We start from the raw sequence: 19,869 nt of genomic DNA, 5'->3' as shown, positions 1-19,869 counted from the left end.
CCCATATTTGGCATCCCTCAGCCTCATGCACCCCTTCCCAGCCCTCCCTGTGCTGGGGCGGTGAGGGCTGCCAGTGAGGAATAGGGATCAGCCAAAAACAATCCCTGACACGCAACAGGGTTATTTTCTAATTATTTTAGTTTTCAATCTCCAGGCGAGGTGACTTGCTTAGGCTAATAATTGCTTCAGTTGGATTTTATCTGGCTAATTAATCAGTTAATAAATGACTTTGCTGCAGGGGGACAGATGTTGCGGCCGTCTCCTTAGCTGGGGACTGGAAAAAAACAGGGAAGGAGCACAGCCCACAGGATTTCCACGGCCCCGTGGTGTGTAGAACTGCCCCAGCAGCTGTGGGGTGCCATGGGGCAGAGAGCACCAAAGCAGGGACCCCCGTCTGCTGGAGTTCCCAGCCATCCTCGGGAATGTCTGTGGCCGCCCCTGCCAGGAGGGGACAGCCCTGAGCCTGTCTCTCCATGAGAAGCTTTTGAGACTCGGGCGGCTTTCCTCTCCTGTACCTCCAACAGATGGCAAAGCTGAAAATTGTGAAAGGCAACTTGGAAAATAAAGAAGTCATCAACTTCAACACAGAAAGCATGGAGTTTCTATTTACTGCCCGGCCCGTGTTGGCACGGGCGTGCTCCTCTGTCAGCAATACCGCAGGTGAGCCTTGGGCACAGCAGTACTGGGAGCTCCAGGTCTCCTTCCTCTCATCTATCAGTCCCCAGGGTGGCTTTGATGGCTGAGCCAGCACAGTCCCAGCTGTAAAAGCCCAGTCCCACAGGGTCCTCTCCTTCCAGCCCCCTGGCAGCGCTGGAAGGGGTCACACCACAGGAGCCGGGTCTGGAGCAGGTTGGTGGGAGGTCTTGGCCTTTACAGACAGGCTGTGGGAAGGGGCAGGGGCACCGCAGCCCACGGGGGGCACTGGAGGGGCACAAGGAAGGACGGGGAGCCCCAAGTTCAAGAGGAGCTGGGCAGGTTACCCCAAGGGGCTGCACTGCCATGGAGTAAGGAGCCGGGAGCAGATGGCTTTGCCAGTACATGTGGGAGCTGGCAGGGCGAGGGGCAGTGGTCAGGGGCTCCTCTTCCCTCGCCATTCCAATGACAGGCCAGCGCACGGGAATGCTGTCTGAAGGTTCTCACGGAGCTGTGGGGAAAGAACAGCCATCAAACCATGCCAGAGGGGGTTTCCTACCCCCTGTCCCCACCTCGAAAGGGCCTGATCCTGAAGTGTGTCAGCTAGAGGGTCTCCCCTTCATCCAAAAGGGTTACAGGTGACAATCAATGCAAGACCCAGCCTTCTCCTCCCACTGGCTGCCTGACCCCTCCCTGACTGCCTGGACCATGGCTGGCAGATGCAAAATGGCATCTCCTCCCACACACCTTACCTTGGACAACACCAGCTCCTGCACCGTGCTGTTCCCCAGGTCCAGGGGGGTGCTTAGCCGCAGAGACAGGAAGAGGCGAGATGCACCTAGGGACAAAAAATGTGGCTCTGGTTATTGCCCTTGAACCTTGGATTGCAACAAAGAACCTGGGGGTCTTTCCATCAGATTGCTGGCACAGACACGGGACCTCCTCCCAGGTTCATTGTGCCATGGACACTCTACACTGTCAGAACAACCCTCCCACTGTACAGCAAACCCAGAGCACATTCCCCAGAGCATCATTGAGAACATGGCAAAAGCAGTGGGGTTCCAGGACCCCCCGCACTAGCCTGTGGCAGTCCAAAACTACAATGGGTGGGTGGTGATGCCCACAGGCACTGCACTTACTGGTGTTGGATGAGCCAGTGGGGCAGACGGGTGGCGGCATTGGCAGGTCTGCAGAGGTGCTGTGGGTAACCTCTGAGGTCTGGGTCGAGTTCGTGGTGGGGAAAGAGAACTCAATGCCTGTGCAAAGCAATGTTACGTTAGTACTCTCTGCAGAGGTGCAGGATGCTCCTGCAGCTGGGGACGGACCAAGCCTAAGCAAAGACACATACATGAAGCCACCCTAGGACATGCCCAGAATCCCTGTGAGGATTTGTCCCCGTGAAAGTGTCCCTACCTTCCCGTAGGGAACCCACCCATGGCTGCACTGGGGGTCCCAGATACTGGCAGGGTACCTGGAGTCGACTCCATAGTTGGGGGGAAGATGCCAGGGGTAGTCCTGGATGTGGTCCTGGCCGGGTGGCTGGGAGAGGGGGTGCTCAGGGGGACCTCCGTGCTGATAACAGGGCTGGCCGTGGTGTTTGCCAGGGTTGTCAAGGGCTCAGATGAAGTAGCTGTTGTTGTGGTGGGAGGAGGCGTGGTGGGAGTTGGGGTGCTGCCAGTCCCTGGGGATGTGCTGGACCTCTCTGGGGTGGAAGCTTCTGTTTCAGGGCTGGAGGGAGAGAGGGTGGCTGCAGTGGTGGAGTCAGTGGTGGGCAGCTGTGCAGAGGTCTCCATAGATATTGAGGAGGTGGGGGGAGATGGGGACGTGGCTGCTGTCACACCCATGGCAGTTGTCTCTGCAAAGAGGTTGGACAATGAGATGCACAAGGGTTGGTGGTAAAAGGCTGAGGCCATGGCTGTTCTGGGGATGGCACAGCATCACCACCACCATGAGGTCCCCAAGGAAATCAAAGCTACACATCAGCCATGGACCATTGGGAATGGAAATTCACCATCCTGCATGGATCAAACACGTGGATTCCCTGAATGGGCATCTGCAAGGTCAGCCATGTAAATCCCCAGCCTGACAAAGTAGGAACAAGCCATGGGCATCACCGTGCCAGGGCACAAACTCCTGTAGGTGCCAGTCCTAAGACCCATTCCATCACTTTCACCCATCCCTGAAGGAAATCAGACAAACCCGTCTGACAGGAAGAGCCGAGCAGGAACTGGTGACCGTGAGACAGTCTGGAAATGCAGCAGCAGCAGTTTACACAAACCTCTCTGCTGCAGATAGTCAGGAACTGATAGCACTGGGTGTAAATAATGGCAACGGGGGAAGCAGCCCCACAGAGGAACAAATCCCAGCTTGCAGCTCAGGGCGAGCCGTTAGAGACGTGCTGTGACCCACGAAACTGCCAGGGGGTTGTGAGACAGAGGAGGGACATCCTCTCTTCCCACCCAGACCCTGTGCCAGGGCAGTGTGCTGTCCCCAAGCAAAGCCCAGGGATCTGTAACCTACTCCAAAGGATGCACAGGACAGCCTGGCTGCCTGACCCTTTGTCAAGGGGTGTCTGTGAGGTGGCGGCTTTGGGACGCCAGACTGGATCCCCCAGTGTTCCCAGCAGAAACACAGTGAGTCTGGGGCTCTGCTTACATGAGAATGGGAAACGGAGCCACAAACCACCATCTGCTTTCAGCCAACCCAGCCAGAAACTTCCAAAGCCCCCGGCAGCCACTCCCTCCCTGCACACAGCAGCTGCTTAAATAACAATGTAGAGAAGGGCAAAGGTCTGATCCCAGCCCACACCAGGTGAGTGTCTGCACTGAAGGGCCTCATCCTCACACAAAGGAGAAGCCAGAAGTCCACCTCTGCTTCCCATTTATCAAACAGCACCCGCAGCATTTCACCCCCCCACCCCACAGATGCAGGATCATTCCCCACCACCCTGGGGAATGATGCTCCCCACTCACCACCCACCCCGTGGAGAGCACCACATCCCACTCAGCCCTTACCCAGAGCAAGGTGCAGCACGGCGAGGCAGGTGAGGCTCAGCAACAGCAGCAGCAGCAGGGGCAAGAGCAGGGGCAGCCCCCCTCTCTGCCCAGCCATGTCCAGGTGAGCAGGAACTGTTACACCCCGCAGGCACAGCTCTGAGTGCTCCCCACAGCCCCAGCACTGAGGTTTCCAGGTCAGACATCAACTGCACGGCTGGACCCAGAGCAGCCACGAGCAGTGGGCAGGGCAGGCCAGCAAGGCCACCACTACGACAGACCTGGTCCCTGCAGCTCAGGACTGTGCCGTCCTCTGCCTACTGAGGAGAGTGTGACAATGGAAAAAAGTCCAGGGAAGTAGCCAGGCTACCTGGAACCGTCCCTGCGCTTCGCCACAGGGGTGATGTTTGGTGGTGGCTCCCAGCACCAACGCCCTCGGGAGACAACAGGCAGCTCTGCCTGAGCGTGAGGAACTGGCCGAGAGAACAGGCAGCACTCAGGAAGGGCGTGCTCCAGGCTGAGGGTTTGTCCCCTGGGCTGTCTGTACAGGCATCACTTCCCCGTGTCACAGCGTATCACAGCTGAAGTGTACTGCTCACAGCTGGAGCTTCCTTCTTCTCAGGGTCAGGGACAAGACCAGTCAGAGGCGCCTGCAGGCACTGGGCCAGGTACAGGCATTCCGCAGGCAGGAAGGCAAGGCATGCTGGAGGATTGTCAGAGCACATCTGCCCTGCTGCTGTACAGGTACACGGGGGCACTGCTGGGGCACAGGCACACAGAGGCCATCACCAGAGTACAGGCACTCTGATGAGGTGCTCTCACACTGTGGGCATTAGGCCAGGGTGCAGGTACTCTGTGAGGACACAGTTGCTCTGCTGGGGTACAGGGACACCAGGGACACCGTGGTACCGTGCACAGCCAGGGGTACTGGGATAGGGCACAGTCTCCCTGCTCTGGTTGATGTGCATGGAGTGGGGTGTCACCAGGGCACATTTTAAGTCCCATGGTAAGGGGACTGCTGGGGTACAGGCCCATTCCTTGAGGTACAGGGTACGTACAGTCTCACTGACAAGGTGCAGGCTCACTGCCAGGGGCACAGCCACACAGCCATGGCACAGCCACAGTACAGCCACACTGCTGCAGTACAGCCACACCACAGAGGTACAGCCACAGCGCAGCCGCACAATTGCAGTACAGCCACACCATCAGGAACTGTCAGACCCTGGTACAGTCACACTGCTAGGCACAGTCCCACCAAGGCACAGTCACAGTCCAGCATAGGACCATCCACTGGCCTGAAGAGCCTAGAGACCAGGCAGCCCCCACAGGGCTGGAGCCAGGCCATGGGCTGGGCTGTGGGGAAGGAGCCAGGGGCCTGGCTGAGCAGGATGGAAGATCCCATGGGGATTTGCCACCCTGATCCTGCCCCCCAGGTGTCCCATGGCTGCACTCACCTGCAGTGGCACTGGTAGTCTCAGGTGCTGTCAGGGTGGAGGTACCAAGGGTGGTCCTGGCCGTGGTCCCAACTGGCTGGCTGGGGGCAGGGGTGCCCTTGGTGGCCACCGTGCTAGTAATGAGGGAGGCTGTGGTGTCTGATGGGGTTGTCAAGGGCTTGTTTGAAGTGTCTGTCAGTGCTGGTGTGGTGGGAGAAGAGGTGCTGGCACTCCCTGGGGATGTGCTGCCAAGCAGCGTGGTCATGGCTGGCCCTTGGTGGGTGCTGGTGCCAAGTGTGGTGCCCACCCAGGTGGAGGAGACAAGAGTAGATGTGGGGGGAGGCAGCGTGCTCATTTCAGCTCCAAATGAGCTCAAAGCCAGGGCTGTGCTGGTCCTCACAGATGTGACATTGGTTGCCTTGGGACAGTTGGGTGTTATGGCCATGGAGGTTGAAGTTGGGGTGCCGGTGGTGAGCCCCACCCCTGTTGGCGTGCCAGTGGTGAGCCCCAGCCTAGGCGATCCAGTAGTGCTGTGGGCTGTGCTGCCCCTCTCCTGTGCTGTGGCGATGCTGGAGGCTTCCAGGCTGCTCCCCTGAGGTGCAGCAGCACTGGGTGTGAAGGCATCCATTGGCATCTCTGGGGTGGAGGTTGCAGGACTGGAGGGAGGGAGGGTGGCTGCAGTGCTTGAGCTGGTGTTGGGCAGCAGTGCCATGGTCTCTGTGGGTGTCAAGCATGTAAGGAGAGTCAGGGATGCAGGGATTGTCATGTCTTTGACAGTGGTCCCTGCAAAGAGGTGGCAGACAGCACACAAGGGCTGGCAGTGAAAGGCTGAGATCATGACTGCTGGGGATGGTGCAACATTACCACCGCCATGAGCCGCCCAAGCCTTGCATCAATCATGGATCGTCAGGACTGGGGATTTTCCACCTTGCATGGATCAAGCACGTGGTTTCCCTGAATGGCAGCGTGACCATCAGCAAGGCAAACCACGTAAATCTCCAGCCTGACAAAGTAGGAACAAGCCATGGCATCACCGGTGCCAGGGTAGAAACTCCTGTAGGTGCCAGTCCTGAGACCCATTCCACCACCTTCACCCATCCCTGGAGGAAGTCGGACAAACCCGTCTGACAGGAAGAGCTGAGCAGGAACTGGTGACCGTGAGACAGTCTGGAAATGCAGCAGCAGCAGTTTACACAAACCTCTCTGCTGCAGATAGTCAGGAACTGATAGCACTGGGTGTAAATAATGGCAACGGGGGAAGAAGCCCTACAAAGGAAAAAATACCAGCTTGCAGCTCAGGGCAAGTCCATGAGAGACGTGCTGTGACCCACAAAACCTCTGCAAGGGGGTTGAGGGATGCAGCAGGAAGGAACCTATGGCTGTAGCTTGAGGGTCTCAGAAGGTACAAGCCTCAGGTTTATCCCAGTAGGTACAAGCCTCAGGTTTATTCCCTGGGCTCAACTCAACACTGCTCTTGCTTTGTGTCAAGTGCCAGCGTTGGGTGGCATTTGAAGTTTTCCAGGCCCAGTACATCCTGGTGATGTTGCCATCCAGGCAGGGCTGTTTGGTGCTGCTGGGCAGGTTGTAGCAAAGGCAGTGAGCCCAGCATGGACCAAGGTTCAGCGAGGGGGTCCAGCTGGGTCCAAGGTCTTCTCTGCCCAGATGGAGACCCACGTGAGAGGCAAAAGAAATAAAGCCAAGCTCGTCGCTCATGTTTTGCAAAGCGCTGCCCTGTTCACTCACTAGGATAGAGCTGAGATGTTGGAGAGCAAACAACACCCACAGCGTTTCACCTCTGTGGCTGAAGCCACTACAGGGCCACCCACCACTCTGGAGATTGATGCTCTCCCCTCCCCATGCACTCCAGACACCACCACATACCGTTCAGCCCTTACCCAGCATAAGATCCAGCACAGCAAGGCTCAGCAGCAGCACGGGCAGCCCTCCTGTCCCCCCAGACATGTCCAAAGCCAGCACCCCCATGCCTTGCAAGGTGTGGACCTGAGGACACAGCGCGTAGGATGGTGCTAGTGGGGAACTGCGCTGCCGAGTGATGGCTGAAGGTGGCTGGAGCTGCTTCCTCGTTCCCGGGGGCAGGGAGGGGAGGCACCAGCGGGCACTGTCCCCCCTCCCGAGCAGGTGCAGCGCCGTGGGCGCGTCGGGGACATCGGGGTAGCACCTGCGCCCGGGGGCGGGGGGCGGTCCCAGGCGCTGGGGGCACGCCCCTCCCTGCACGAGGCCACACCCATGACCACGCCCTTTACACACGCCCACAGCTTGTGTAACACTGGGAGGACCGCGTGGTGCCGGGTAGGGATCGGGGTCAGGGTCGGGATCGGGATCGGGGTCGGGGTCGGGATCGGAGTCGGGGTCGGGGTCGGGATCGCAGTCGGGGTCGGGGTCGGGGTCGGGACCCCTACCCGGGGATCGGGGACCAGGAGCGGATCGGATCGGTAAACGGAACGGGCAGGGCACCCGTGCCCGAGGACCAGGATGGGCAGGGGACCAGCATCCCCCGGGCTCTGGGGGCGGACTGGGATGCGCAAGGAAGAGGGAAAGCTCATCAGGGTTTCGTTTCCTCTCGGAAGTGCAGCACGGTCTCGTTTTCTCTCGCAGCGGCCGCTCGCAGCCACGGTGCTCCGGGCGCTGGCCCGGGCGGTCCTGAGGATGCCGCGGGGACAAGGGAAGCGAAAGGCCGAGGTCACGGAGGTGCCTCGCGTGTCTCGGAGGAGGACGGAGGAAGAGGAGGCGATGCAGGAGGCCCGGCGGAAGGCGGCCCCATCCGTGCGAGAGTTCAAGTACAACAAAAAGCGGGTTCGCCTCGTCTCGCAGGGCTCGGACCTGAAGGATAATGCTCGGTGCATCCTTTACTGGATGTGCCGGGATCAGCGGGTACAAGGTGCGAACCAGCTGGCAGAAGGGGCCGGGAAGCAGAGCTCCCATGGCTCTGGTCCCTTCCCCCGGTAGGCCTTGGACCTGGCCCCCCTCTGCAGGGGCGTCTGGGGAGAAACTTCTTGTGAAACCCCATCCCCATCTCTTCAGTGAAGCATCCTCCTGACACTGCCCTGTGTGATTTCTCCCCAGATAACTGGGCTTTCCTCTACGCCCAGCGCCTGGCCCTCAAACAGGAGCTGCCTCTCCACATCTGCTTCTGCCTGGTGCCCAAATTCCTGGAGGCCACCATCCGGCACTACGGTTTCATGCTGAGAGGCCTGCAGGAGGTGGCCGAGGTACAGCCAGGGGTTGTCCCTGCTGGGTGGGACAGGGCTTCTGGGGAAGGGGGAGGCAGATCCATCCCTTTGGCGGATGGTGGTTGGCTGGGGTCTGCAGAGCTATGAACTGTCCCATAGCCCTTTCCCTGTCGCTGTAGGAGTGTGCAGAGCTGAACATCTCCTTCCACTTGCTGCTGGGCTACCCCAAGGACGTGCTGCCTGCGTTTGTGGTGGAGCTTGGTGTGGGTGGGCTGGTGACAGACTTCAGTCCCCTCCGCCTCCCCCGGCAGTGGGTGGAGGACGTCAGGGAACAGTTGCCAGAGGATGTGCCATTTGCACAGGTGGGTGTCAGCACTCTGGGAAGGGAAAATTCTTGATGGTGAGATGTGGGAGAAACTTGTCTCCTGTGTTTTCTGCACTGGAGTGACTTGAGCAGAGAGCATGTGTGTCATGTCATTTGGGACCATTTGCTTCATGTCACACTGCCTCCATGGCTTTGCTTCCCAGGTTGATGCCCACAACATCGTGCCCTGCTGGGTTGCCTCCCCCAAGCAGGAATACAGCGCCAGGACCATCCGGGGCAAGATCCACGCTCAGCTCCCTGAGTTCCTCACTGAGTTCCCCCCTGTTGTTCGTCACCCATATCCCCCGTCCTGCCCAGCAGAGGTACTAGCAGGAGACACCTCCAAACCCATTCACAACCTGTCCCAGCGTGTTTCACAGCTGCTTTGTGATCCTGGGAGGGGTTGGCAGGGGGTGGGGACAGTAACCTGCCTGAGGTCACACACAGATGGTGTAGAAATGGGGATGCCCTGGGGAAGGGGAGGTTCCCACCTCATTCATTCAATTCCAACATCTCTGCCATGCAGAGGGCTAGTTAAGAGGAGGCAGCTAGCATGGGCTGGGGACTTGCTGGTTGGGGACATCCAGGGGACATAACATTCTGGGACAGTCCTGGCTGAAAAGCATCTGCAAAGGCACTCACTGCTCAGTCGCCGCCCAGCCCATTGCTTGGGAGGCCTGTTATTCCAGCTTGCAGGTGGACCACACTGTGAAGGAGGTGGACTGGGCAACCCCTGGCACAGCTGCAGGGCTGGCTGTGCTGAAATCCTTCATCACAGAGCGACTGAAATCCTTTGGCTCCCACCGGAACGATCCCAACAAAGCAGCTCTCAGCAACCTGTCCCCATGGTTCCACTTTGGTGAGTGTCCCAGGCTTTCCACTCTGCAGTAGGACTGAGCAGGGTGTCTTGGACTGGCAGCCTGACTTGCTCCTTCCCCATGTCCCCAGGCCAGGTTTCCACCCAGCGAGTCATCCTGGAGGTGCAGAAGCACCGGCGCAAGTACAAGGAGTCGGTGGATGCGTTCGTGGAGGAGGCTGTGGTGCGGCGGGAGCTGGCTGAAAACTTCTGCTACTACAATGAGAACTACGACAGTGTGCAGGGTAGCATCAGGTCATGTGGGCAGTGCTGGGGGCCAGGCTGGTACCCAACTGGTCACTCCAACTTGGCAGTCCTATTTCTGCTAGGAGGAGGCCTGTGGGGGCACTAATGTCCCATCGTTTGGCCCCTTCTGGAGGCAGGTGCCCTCAAGACTGGTGCCTTCAAGAGCCCAGCTCTCCCATCTCTTCCTTGGTACCCTGCAGTGGCAGGTTGCTCAGTGTTGCTCCTCATCTCTTGCTCACAGGTGCCTACGACTGGGCACAAACCACCCTGAAACTCCACGCCAAAGACAAGAGGCCTTATATCTACAGTCTGCAGGAGCTGGAGCAGGGGACCACACACGACCCACTCTGGAATGCTGCCCAGGTACTGCCCTACATCTTCCCCACAAACTGCTGAGCTTTTTACCAAGGGGCAGAAGTGACCTGGCACAGGCTGACCCCTACGGCTGTCCCTATCCCCCCAGCTCCAAATGGTCCGGGAGGGGAAGATGCACGGCTTCCTGCGGATGTACTGGGCCAAGAAGATCCTGGAGTGGACTCGCTCCCCTGAGGAGGCCCTGAAGTTTGCCATCTACCTTAATGACCGCTACGAGCTGGATGGGAGGGACCCCAACGGATACGTAGGCAAGCTGCAGGATGGGGGCAGAGGGTGGGGGGGTCTTATCTGTGATGGCCAAGGTTGCAGCAGTGGGGAGGGCAGGGCAGGTGCTCTCTGCAGGCGGCCCAACCCATACTCCAGCCCATCCTGTTTTGCACCCACATCCCACTTGTTCTCCATGTGCCTCCGAGCAAGGGGAAGAGCTGACGCTCCATCCCCATGCCTGGCAGGCTGCCTGTGGTCCATCTGTGGAATACACGACCAGGGCTGGGCAGAGCGGGCCATCTTTGGGAAGATCCGCTACATGAACTACGCCGGCTGCAAGCGCAAGTTTGACGTGGACCAGTTCGAGCGTCGCTACGCCCCCACACACTCCCAGTGACAGGCAGAGTGTGCCTTGAGAGGGCTCACGCCCCTCTGTACTGGGGCAGATGTGCCTTTGCCAAGGTGCCACCCTGCAGAGATCACCCAGGGCAGGGATCACCCCGGGTGCTGTTGGAGGGCTCGCTGTAACAGCATCAAGCCCCATGTCTCTTCTCTGCCACCACCCCCTGCTCGAGCTGCCATGCTGGGACAGCTGCTGGAGTCCTCTCCTGGAAGCTGTGAGAGCCCATGCTCAGCATGCCTGGACTGCCAAAAACCTTTTCTACAACCACCACGCTCAGGATAGTCCAGGTCACTGCTGCTGCTGCTAACCACAGCTTAGATTTCAGCTGAGCAGGGTTTTTCTGGGGAAAAAGCCCTCAGAAAGTGGCTTGTGGTGGAGCCAGTGCTGGGCTGGGTGGCAGATGCATTTTAACAGTTGTTTTAAAGTTTACAGTTTCTATCACCTGTGTTGATGGTGTTTATGGGGCAATGCACAACACTGCTGCGAGGGGACAGCTGGGCTGCATGGAATGGGGATGCGAGCAGGGACAGAGCAGCCAAGACCATGCCCCTGGGCCCCTCTGCCAGCAGTAAAGGCAGGCTCAGGAAGGGGACAGGCGTTACAGACAGCCCCTCATGGAGTGGCTTGTACCTCCTGCCCTAAGTCCAGTGGGCAGTTTGCAGGAAGAGGCCACAAACCAGATGAATTAGCCAAGGGGCGGTGACAATAACCCCCTCCCAGTGACATCTGGGGATGCATCACCAGCTGCACCAGCTGTCCCCCCCACTGCTCCCTGCCATCAGCAGCACTCCCTGCCTGCCCCATGAATTCAAAGCGGGATACACACCATTACCCCACCTGAAATGTCACAACACAAATGAATCCCTTATTAACTTAGTTTATTAAGGACGGCATTTTAATTGCTATGCTGTGCAACAGTAATCCCATGGGGAAGGCTCCAGCTGACAGCTGGGGCAGTCCTCCGCTCTCCCTCACAAAGAGCTCACTGCCTTGGCCAGGCCCAGTGTTAGTTGTAGCAGTCAGTGCTGGGCTCTTGCCCTGGAGACCTCTGCCAGGTTTGCAAGTCCTGCTGCTTCCAGACACAGTCCATGGCGGAGGGTGGAAACCATAACTAAGCCAGAATTCCTTCCCTCTTCTCTAAATGTACTCAGTGCTTCTAGAAAGGGATGCAGGCAGCCACTCAGCTGCAGTCCCATGACAATAAAGTGCTTCAAACAAAATAGGGTGAATGGAGGTGTGCTGCTGAGGCAGCTCCAGGGAAGGGGGTGCCAGCTCCGGGCAGCAGCAGGAAGGCTTGGCTTGGGGTTGGGGACAGGCAAGACTAAGGCAGACCAGCATCTGGTAGCCCCAGGGCTTGCAGAGATAGAGTGAACAGAAGAGCACAAGCAGACACAAGACACAAGGCAGCAAAAACCCCAGGGGAGCAAGTGGGGTCTGAACCCTGTTTCCGGGACTTTGTCAGGATGCTGCAGACAGGGGAGAGATGCTGCTGTGCAGCAGCCTGGCCCCCAGCAGCAAGGCTTGCAGCCACCCTCCCTGACCAAGCCCTGCAGCCACCTCTCCTAGTCCCAGCCTCTTCCCCTCTCCCCAACCCTGCCACCCCCACAGGAAGAGCCCACAAGGGGTCACATCCCAGCCTCTAGTCAGGGCACACACTGAAAGAGCCACTGCCTCTCAATGCCTCCTGCCAGTGCGTTGCTCCCCAGTCCCTCAACACCCTTCTTGCACGTACACAGGCCACACTGTCCTTCCAAACACTCCACATCCCACCCATGCCAGGTGGTCCTGGACACTCACCTGTGCCACGGGCTAAAGCAGTCACTGCACTGCAGAGGCACCTCCTTGACTGACCGCAAACCCCAGGGCACAGAGCTCACCTTGTACCTCTGGGTCTGACCCTGTAGAGCTGTCAGTCACGGCAGGCAGCTCTGCATCAGCGAGGGACCAACCCTTTGCAGCACCCCAGTGCCAAACCCCTCTCCCCCCATGCACCCCCACTGCAAGCAGCCTGCCTGGTCACCCTGCTGCACCACAGCTGGGAAGCTTGGAGGCTTTGCTTGGCTCAGGGACCCCTCTCTCAAGGGGAGGAGGATGTCTGCTGGGAGAGGGGACACCTGGCAAATGCCAGCTCCATCCAAGAGTGATAAACCAGGAGCAGGACAGCCCTGGAGAATTTATACTGGTGAGCTGCAAGCAGATCACAAGCCCCTTAAGGAGGTGTTTCAAGCAGCACCTCCGTGCAGGGGAACACACAGTTAAAAATACAAACAACCACATTAAAAAAATAAAACCAAATCCAACAGATTAAAAAACAAAAACCCAACCTAAAAGAACAAACCGAGACAGAGGCTCAGGGGATGCAGCTGGAGGGCTGGGCCTTCACCTGCATCCCAACAGGTCTCGGGCAGAAGGCAGCTGCACACAAGGCAGGACCTGGTGCCACCAGAGCGAGGTCCCATGTCACCCTTAGAAGAGGACATGTCCCCCCACAGAGGACAGACTGGCAGCATGAGGACAAAGTAGGTTGGAAGCCTGTATCCCATGGAGGCAGATCCTAATAGAGCCATGGGGATCTGCCTGCCAAAAGCCTGTCAGCACCAGTCCCCTTGGGTGGCTGCTCCAGGGGCAATGTCCCACTGCAGCACAGGCTGTAGGCAGGGGGAAGGGAAGTCTGGTGTTTTCATCATTGCCACCTCCTCTGCTCTGATCCTTGAGTGACAGTAACTCTCCACCAGTGTCCCACACCAGCTTTCAGAAAGGGAGCTGTTAAACGTACAACCAACCCCCCATCCTTCCTCCATTCACACAAGCCCCAGCAGCAGAACAGAGGGTCAGAGAACTCGGAGAGTTGATTCCCTCCTCCAAGGAGCAGATGTGGACCAGAGCTTCCTGGTGTATAGATGAACAGAAAGTGATGAACAGAAAGTGCTGACCCTTCAGGGGACCCTGCTGGGCTCAGAGCAGGGCACGGAGACAGGCACCACAGCGCTGCCTTGTCCACCATGAACAACTGCTTGGAAAAAGTCTCTGTTCTGCCTGCAGGACAGGCAGGAGTAGCTGCCTTTCCCCAAGCAAAGGCATCAGGGAGTATGAGCAGTACCTGGAGCAGATCTGGACGATGGAATGTGCCCTTTTCCCAGCACAGCACTACTGCAGATCCCTTCAAGACAGTGCTCCAGTCCTCCCAATAGTCCTTATCTCCACGTGGCTCAGGCTCTGGTGTCGAAGGCCACGCACATAAATAAACCCACAATACACTCCTTGGCTGCAACTTGTTCATGTGGCTGCCACTGCCTCCGGTTGCTCCAGCTCATCTTCGTAGTCTGAGATGTAGGACTCCATGCTCTGCTTGGCCATCAGCTCTCTCCGGGCTTGAAGGCGCTCACAGCGGGGACAGTGCGTGGATTTGAAGCAGGATTTGTGGTAGCAGGCTTTGCACTCTGGGGGGGAGAGCATGGCTGAGAACTGGTAGAGGCAGACAGACTGCCTGACACTCCACACTGCAAGTCCCTGGACCAGCTACAGAGCTTTTGGGAGCACAGAAGCTGTGACAAGGTCCCTCCCCAAACTTTCCTGAACTCCAAGGAAACAGTGACTTTGGCCCAAGTTTTCCCTGGCACTGCACCTACTTGCATGTTGTCAGGAGCCATTTTAAGCCAGTTCAGAGATTGGTCCCAAGCTGCAGGGACAAGCACTACTCAAATATTAGTACTGGGCAGTATCAAGGATGACTTCTGAAGGGGTCTGGGGATTTCATGGCAGGCAGGAAGAACACAGAGACAAAGCCTTCAGGTTCTCTCTGCTCTGCAAGGTCAGCTCCAGCCATCCAAGCAGCTGCAGGGGAGCTGTGTGCAGGCTGCAGCCTGTCCCATAACCACAGCAGAAGGGAAGCCAGGACTCCCAGACACCCACTTGCTGCAGTCACAGCCCGAACGCCTGCTGCTGCCAGGGCAGGCAGCACACAGCGTGGTCAGGAGGGGACCTACACGCTCCACCATGCCAGCAGCTCTGGCCAACCACTGTTACAAAGCTGATCTGCTGCTGTCATAACATGTTGTAGACACAGGCCATGCACAGAGGCACTCTGGCTGGCTGGCTGGCTATGGCTCTGTACCTCTTGCTAGCATAAATGCCACTCAAACTGGAGGCAGACCTTGGTGGCTCCAGGGTCTGTCTCCTCCCTCTTCCTCCCCAGTATCTCACCTTCACAAGTCCTGCACTTGTTGAGCTCAAAGGGGAAGATGATGTCATCCTCATTCTGGCAGAACTCGCAGATGAAGCCTTTGGCTTGGCACAGCTGCAAGGAAAAAAGATGAGGAAAAAACAGCTAAATCCTCCTCATCTCCCTGGCAACCAGGGCAGGAGGTAGAGCAGAGCAGGACAAGAGTGCCTTGCTCTAACCACGTGGGACAGCTCTTCACCAGCCTGGAGCAGAGGAAAGCAGAATCTATGTGTGTCAGGGGTGGGTAACAAATATCCCAAACGTTCTGCATAGGAGGTCTATGGAGCAGGCAGGAACAGTTAGCATTGAATCAGTTAATTTGATGGCTGCCCTGCCCATCAAAGCCTCCCCTTCAGTTATCTCTGCAGCAAACCCTTCTCCCAAGGGTGCTCCCGAGGGTGCAGAGCTGGGCAGGAGGCAGGTGAGGGAGGCCTTACCATGCACTTGTCAACGTGCAGGCTGCCTGCCTTCAGGAGCTCTGTCAGGCGAGGCACCAGGTCCCCTTTCTTCGTGGCACTGAGGTCACTCAGTGAGTAGAGGTGCAGATCCTCTGTCAAGTGGCCAGGCACTGTGTCAAAGGAGTCCAGGAGGCTGCAAGGAAAGAGAAACCAGAGCTCAGAATAAAGCGGCTCCACTAAGCCCTCCCTCTCCACTCCTGCTTTCTCTTCCCCTCCACTCCCGTCTCTCCCTGCTGCTCATTGCACAGGCTGCACAGATTCCCTGTGCAAAGTGCCCCAGGACAGAACCAGGAGAGCAAAACAGCCTCATCTCACAGCCCAGTACTCACTCCTTAGCTAGTCGGCACGTCTTGAACATGTTCTTCATGTGGAAAAGCTGGATTCGCAGCAGCTGGAGAGGAAGTGGGGACAAAGAATCAGTAACTAGCACAGTCCTTGGCCGAGCAGGTCTGTCCCATTCCCCATGTTGGTGAAACAACTGCTGCTCCTCAGCTGCTGCTCCCCTGTTCCCAAAGTGTTTACACCACATAGGGCAAGGCAAGCACAATCATTGCCATTGTGCTCCAGGAGATAAACTGAAGCCCAGCTGGATACCAGCCAAAAATTCCTTTTGAAATTCCTGCGTTACTGAAGAAGGAAGACGAGGCGAACGGAAAGACACAGTGATGAGGTTTTAAGCCTCAAAAACTGAAGTATCTGCTTCTCACCAGCTTCTTTCAAATATTGGCAGCCAGTTGGCAGCCACCCACCTCACCCAAACCCTACTCAGGAAGGCATGGAAAGGGTCTTACCCACACTTGGTTGAGAGCCTTCACTTTCCGGTACAGGGCAGGATTGATATCCTGCACATTGAAGAGTGGGTCACTCCAGATCTTGCTCAGCAGGTCTTTGGAGAAGTTGCTCACATAGTACTTGCTGAAGTCCCACTTGCGCAGGATGCGGCTGGGGATGACCGTCTGGGCGTTCTCGTGGCAGCACTGGCAGAAATACTTCCCCAGGTACTCGCAGTACCGCAGCCGCTTGATGTAATCTGCCCAAACCAGGCACACAGCGAGGTCAGCCCAGGCACGGGCTCTGCCCAGCCACACACTGGACTCCCAGTGTTGCTCAGATTTTCCAACAGGCATTTCCAACAAGCAAGGCATTCTGCCTTGCTGGTATCTCCTCCACCCCAGAGTGCTCAGCATGGGGGTCTGCAAGCACCCCTCTGACTGCAGAAGGACCATGGTCCAGCCTCATGCAGCCACATCTACCTACACATTTAGGGAAGAACACTGCAGCTGTACCCACAGCAGAACCTGCTGGGAGCTTGAGGACCCCAATAGAGGACTCTGCCATACAACAGTCAACATCTGAAATGTCCTCCAAAGGACAGGCTGGCTGCACTTTCCCTCCACCAGCCCTTGACCTTCTGGAGATGGAGGCTCCTCTGTGGATGGTGCACATCAAAGTGCAGGCAGAGCTGCCCCAGCGACCTTGTGCTGAGCTCCACCACCACCCACCCACTCAGCATCTTCCCACTTGTTCACAGGTTCTTCCCCACTCTCCAGCTACGGGTCAGGCCCCCAGCACTCACCAGGATCAGTCCGGATGCCACAGCCTGCACACCGGTAATTCTGCTTGGCCACAGCCACCTTCCTCCTGTCCAGGGACAGAAGACAACATGCATGAGCCCAGCCCTGATGGCACCTGGCACCAGAAGACGGGCACTGGCACAGGTCTGGGATGTTTGTGTGGACAATAAATCCAGTGGGAAAAGCCCTATTGTATCCTGGTCCACACCGACTGCAGGCACTGGCTCCATCTCACCATCCCACAGTGGTGACCACTGAGATTTACCAGGCTCAGAGCAGGGAATCCCCATTAGTCAAGTGGGAGGGAGAGGATAAGCAACGCTGGTGTTGATGGAAAAAGGTTGGAAAGGGCAGGTCCCTGGGGAGGCCCCAGCAACAGGGGTCCTTACGTTGGCGCTGGGTGAACGTTGAAGATGATCTGTGGCCGTGGCGGGGCCCACTCCAGGTTTCCGCGCACCCGAATCCTCAGTTTGTAGATGTCAGCGTGTTCTCCATCGTCAGGAGAGATAGGCAGAGAGTCAGGGATGGGCAGGAGCTGTGAGAGGCAGGCAAAAGGGTCAGATCCCTGTCTGGTATTGCAAAGGCAGTACATCTGGCTGGACCGCCAGAAACCTGCAAGTGCAGCCCTCTGGAAAACTGCCCGGCACCAAACTGCTGCTCCAGCTGAAAAGGGGCTGGAGAAGGGCTGTCCCCAGGGACCCCAGCACTCTGATGTAGGAGGCTGCTGTGGCAGAGCCCTGATTGGATGCACCCACCTCCAGAGCCCAGGTAAACTCCCTCTTCCAGTTCCAGAAAGGGATCACGGGGATGAGCAAAGCCCCTCAGCAGTTGGGTGAAGCCAAGGGTTCAGGGAAGATCAAATGCAATTGGTGACAGTGACTCACAGCCTTACCTTCTGTGGGGCATCGTGCTCGGGGACTAGCCACTCCAACTCAGAGGCAGCTGGGAGCTGCATGCCCTCAAACTGCTTTAGCAAGCCCATGGCCACAGCCTCTGCTGAGTTGGAATTGAGGAAGGAGTGGGTTCTAGACAGAAAAGAAAGTGGTTAGTACTGGGTCTGACAGCTGTGCTCTCCTCCCAGCCCCCAGTGCCAGACCCGGCTCAAGCCATATAGATGCTCCCTTCCACTCTGGTTCCTTATTTCTGCACTGCTACACAGGCTTAAAATTGATATGTGTGATTGATTTCTGTCTTTGCAGCTGTCCCCAGTTCCCCCTTTGAGTCACAGCACAGCAGTGAGGGTTACAGAGAAGGTGGCAGCACCATGAAGTCTAACAGGCTGTCCCAGCTGAGAGGGGGAGGCAGGGGAGGCTGAGAGCCAGCAGCAAGCCAGCAGCCAGTCCAGATGCTCCAGGTTGTCACCAGATTCTTACCTACTAGGAGGTATGGGCATCTCTCCTGACACCAGTCCATATCATATCTACCTCATGTGAATATCCTGATGATCCCCAGGTACTGCTTCCCAGATTTAAGACTAGGACCCAGTGCTCAACTGCTAAGTAAAGGGAAGGAAGGAAGGATGTCTACTCCAGTGCAAAGCAGCAACTGATGCACATGGAAGAGCAAAGTTAGCCAGGAAGGAGAACTTGGTACCAAGATGTGTCACCATGCATTGAAGACGTACATGGAGTCCGAGGAGAGAAAGGACTTCCTGGAGTCTGGGTTCCTCTTGATGTCTGCATCTGAATCAAAAACAGACAAGGTGGAAGAGATGGGGCAGGGCAGGGCAATACACTCACTTCAAACCAAAGCTTCAAGGTAAAACTCATCCAGGTGTGAAAAACATGTAAACTACAGCATCAACTTCTACCAGTGGCACTGAGGAGCAAGGAGGGTGCAGTCTAATCAGTCAGCTGTCAGAGTTACAAGGGAAAGGTATGGTGGGATGCTGTAAAAACAGCCAGCCTGGGGGTTGGGGGAGACAAGTGGCTGCTGGTACAGGTCACACACCAAGTCCTAGCAGTGACACAGCCTGAAACAGAGCACACACAGGAGCTTGGAGGGCAGGACTGCAAGGTTAGCAAGAAGGGTTAGTAGCTCTCTACAGACAGTACAGATGCTGGAGGTGATTAGCAATGGGATGCAGAGCCCTTTTCTCTACTTGACTGCAAAACTCTAAGATCAGACAGTGGCTGTACCACAGCTTGTCAGTGACTGCACAGCTAGGGCTGGCAGCCTGTGCCCAGCACTCCACAGACGTGCCAGCATCCCTGCAGAGAGCAGCCAGCAGCCATGGGGCCAGCCCTCTGCAGAGGCCACAGACCCACCTCCTGAGAAGAGAGGGGTCCATGAAGAGGTGCGGGACACTGAGGTCCTGCTCCCTCCACTCCTCCATCAGCTCCCAAACAGCCCTGGGCTGCCCTGCAGCCTTGGGTACTCAGCAGTAGCTTCACCACTCATCTTTCTTTCACTCCAGCAGGTGTGAAAGACAGGGGATTCATCTCCTGGGCCAGGAGACGTCCAGTAGCACACTACAGGCAAAGGCAGGCAGAATCCCTGCTTCATTGCAGATAGACTCCCAGAAAAAAGAAAGAGGGCATGCAAGGGGAAAGTACTATGGGTCAGGACAGAAGAGAGGCCAATGCCACAACCTTCAGCCCAGCAGGTCTCCTGTTTTGTACCTCTGGGGAGCTCTAGGAATGGTCTGAAGTGACCAGACCAACCCCAAACACAAGCCTGCAGCTTCCCCTGTCCCCGTGCCTGGCATGAGGAGGCACAGCTCAGGGTCCCTGCTCCTCTACCCCAAGCAGGTCGACTAACACAAACCTGCACAGAGTCCCCGCGATCCCAGCCAGGCACCAACTGCACACTGAGGCCAAGGGAATCACAGCCTGGCCGAGCAAAGAGTGCCAACCCACCCCAGCTTCCCTACAAAAAGCAGGGCTGCCCTGGCAACAAGGGGAGCAACTCCTGC

General features: G+C 57.3%; 3 protein-coding genes across 10 annotated transcripts in view; 1 reads left to right on the top strand and 2 right to left on the bottom strand.

The window, feature by feature from the left end:
- Window positions 1-578: 578 nt before the first annotated feature.
- On the bottom strand, window positions 579-7,248 carry LOC127468467 (mucin-5AC-like). Its single transcript, XM_051781652.1, has 6 exons — window positions 6,955-7,248; window positions 5,081-5,776; window positions 2,105-2,488; window positions 1,773-1,889; window positions 1,386-1,471; window positions 579-1,144 (listed from the first exon to the last, which is right to left on the bottom strand). The coding sequence occupies exons 1-6, from the start codon at window positions 7,040-7,042 to the stop codon at window positions 1,070-1,072; spliced, it is 1,446 nt and encodes a 481-aa protein (XP_051637612.1). The 5' UTR covers window positions 7,043-7,248; the 3' UTR covers window positions 579-1,069.
- A 62-nt stretch (window positions 7,249-7,310) lies between these two features.
- LOC127468465 (deoxyribodipyrimidine photo-lyase-like) lies at window positions 7,311-10,873 on the top strand. Of its 2 annotated transcripts, XM_051781649.1 has the most exons (10): window positions 7,311-7,369; window positions 7,676-7,958; window positions 8,144-8,289; window positions 8,430-8,612; window positions 8,779-8,937; window positions 9,275-9,473; window positions 9,563-9,715; window positions 9,958-10,079; window positions 10,180-10,339; window positions 10,544-10,873. In XM_051781649.1, the coding sequence occupies exons 2-10, from the start codon at window positions 7,727-7,729 to the stop codon at window positions 10,693-10,695; spliced, it is 1,506 nt and encodes a 501-aa protein (XP_051637609.1). In that variant the 5' UTR covers window positions 7,311-7,369; window positions 7,676-7,726; the 3' UTR covers window positions 10,696-10,873. The 2 variants fall into 2 exon arrangements, with proteins under 2 accessions (XP_051637609.1, XP_051637608.1); XM_051781648.1 differs by lacking the exon at window positions 7,311-7,369 and having other exon boundaries at window positions 7,457-7,958.
- Window positions 10,874-11,814: 941 nt separating this feature from the next.
- RUBCN (rubicon autophagy regulator) overlaps window positions 11,815-19,869 on the bottom strand; it is a 29,709-nt gene continuing 21,654 nt past the window's right edge. For all 7 annotated transcript variants that reach the window (XM_051781613.1, XM_051781615.1, XM_051781614.1 and 4 more), the window contains 9 exons: window positions 18,580-18,637; window positions 17,848-17,980; window positions 17,345-17,490; window positions 16,958-17,022; window positions 16,173-16,411; window positions 15,711-15,772; window positions 15,361-15,514; window positions 14,905-14,998; window positions 11,815-14,141 (listed from right to left, as the gene is read on the bottom strand). In XM_051781613.1, the coding sequence (XP_051637573.1) occupies window positions 13,978-14,141; window positions 14,905-14,998; window positions 15,361-15,514; window positions 15,711-15,772; window positions 16,173-16,411; window positions 16,958-17,022; window positions 17,345-17,490; window positions 17,848-17,980; window positions 18,580-18,637 (1,115 nt within the window). In that variant the 3' untranslated portion in view covers window positions 11,815-13,977. The remainder of the gene's footprint in view (window positions 14,142-14,904; window positions 14,999-15,360; window positions 15,515-15,710; window positions 15,773-16,172; window positions 16,412-16,957; window positions 17,023-17,344; window positions 17,491-17,847; window positions 17,981-18,579; window positions 18,638-19,869) is intronic.

The sequence above is a fragment of the Manacus candei genome, unplaced genomic scaffold (genome assembly GCF_025592945.1).
Source record: "Manacus candei isolate 608988 ecotype Guabito, Panama unplaced genomic scaffold, ASM2559294v1 h1tg000015l, whole genome shotgun sequence".
Lineage (NCBI taxonomy): Eukaryota > Metazoa > Chordata > Aves > Passeriformes > Pipridae > Manacus > Manacus candei.
Note: the sequence above shows the minus strand (reverse complement) of the source record. Positions and strands in the feature narration are given on the sequence as shown.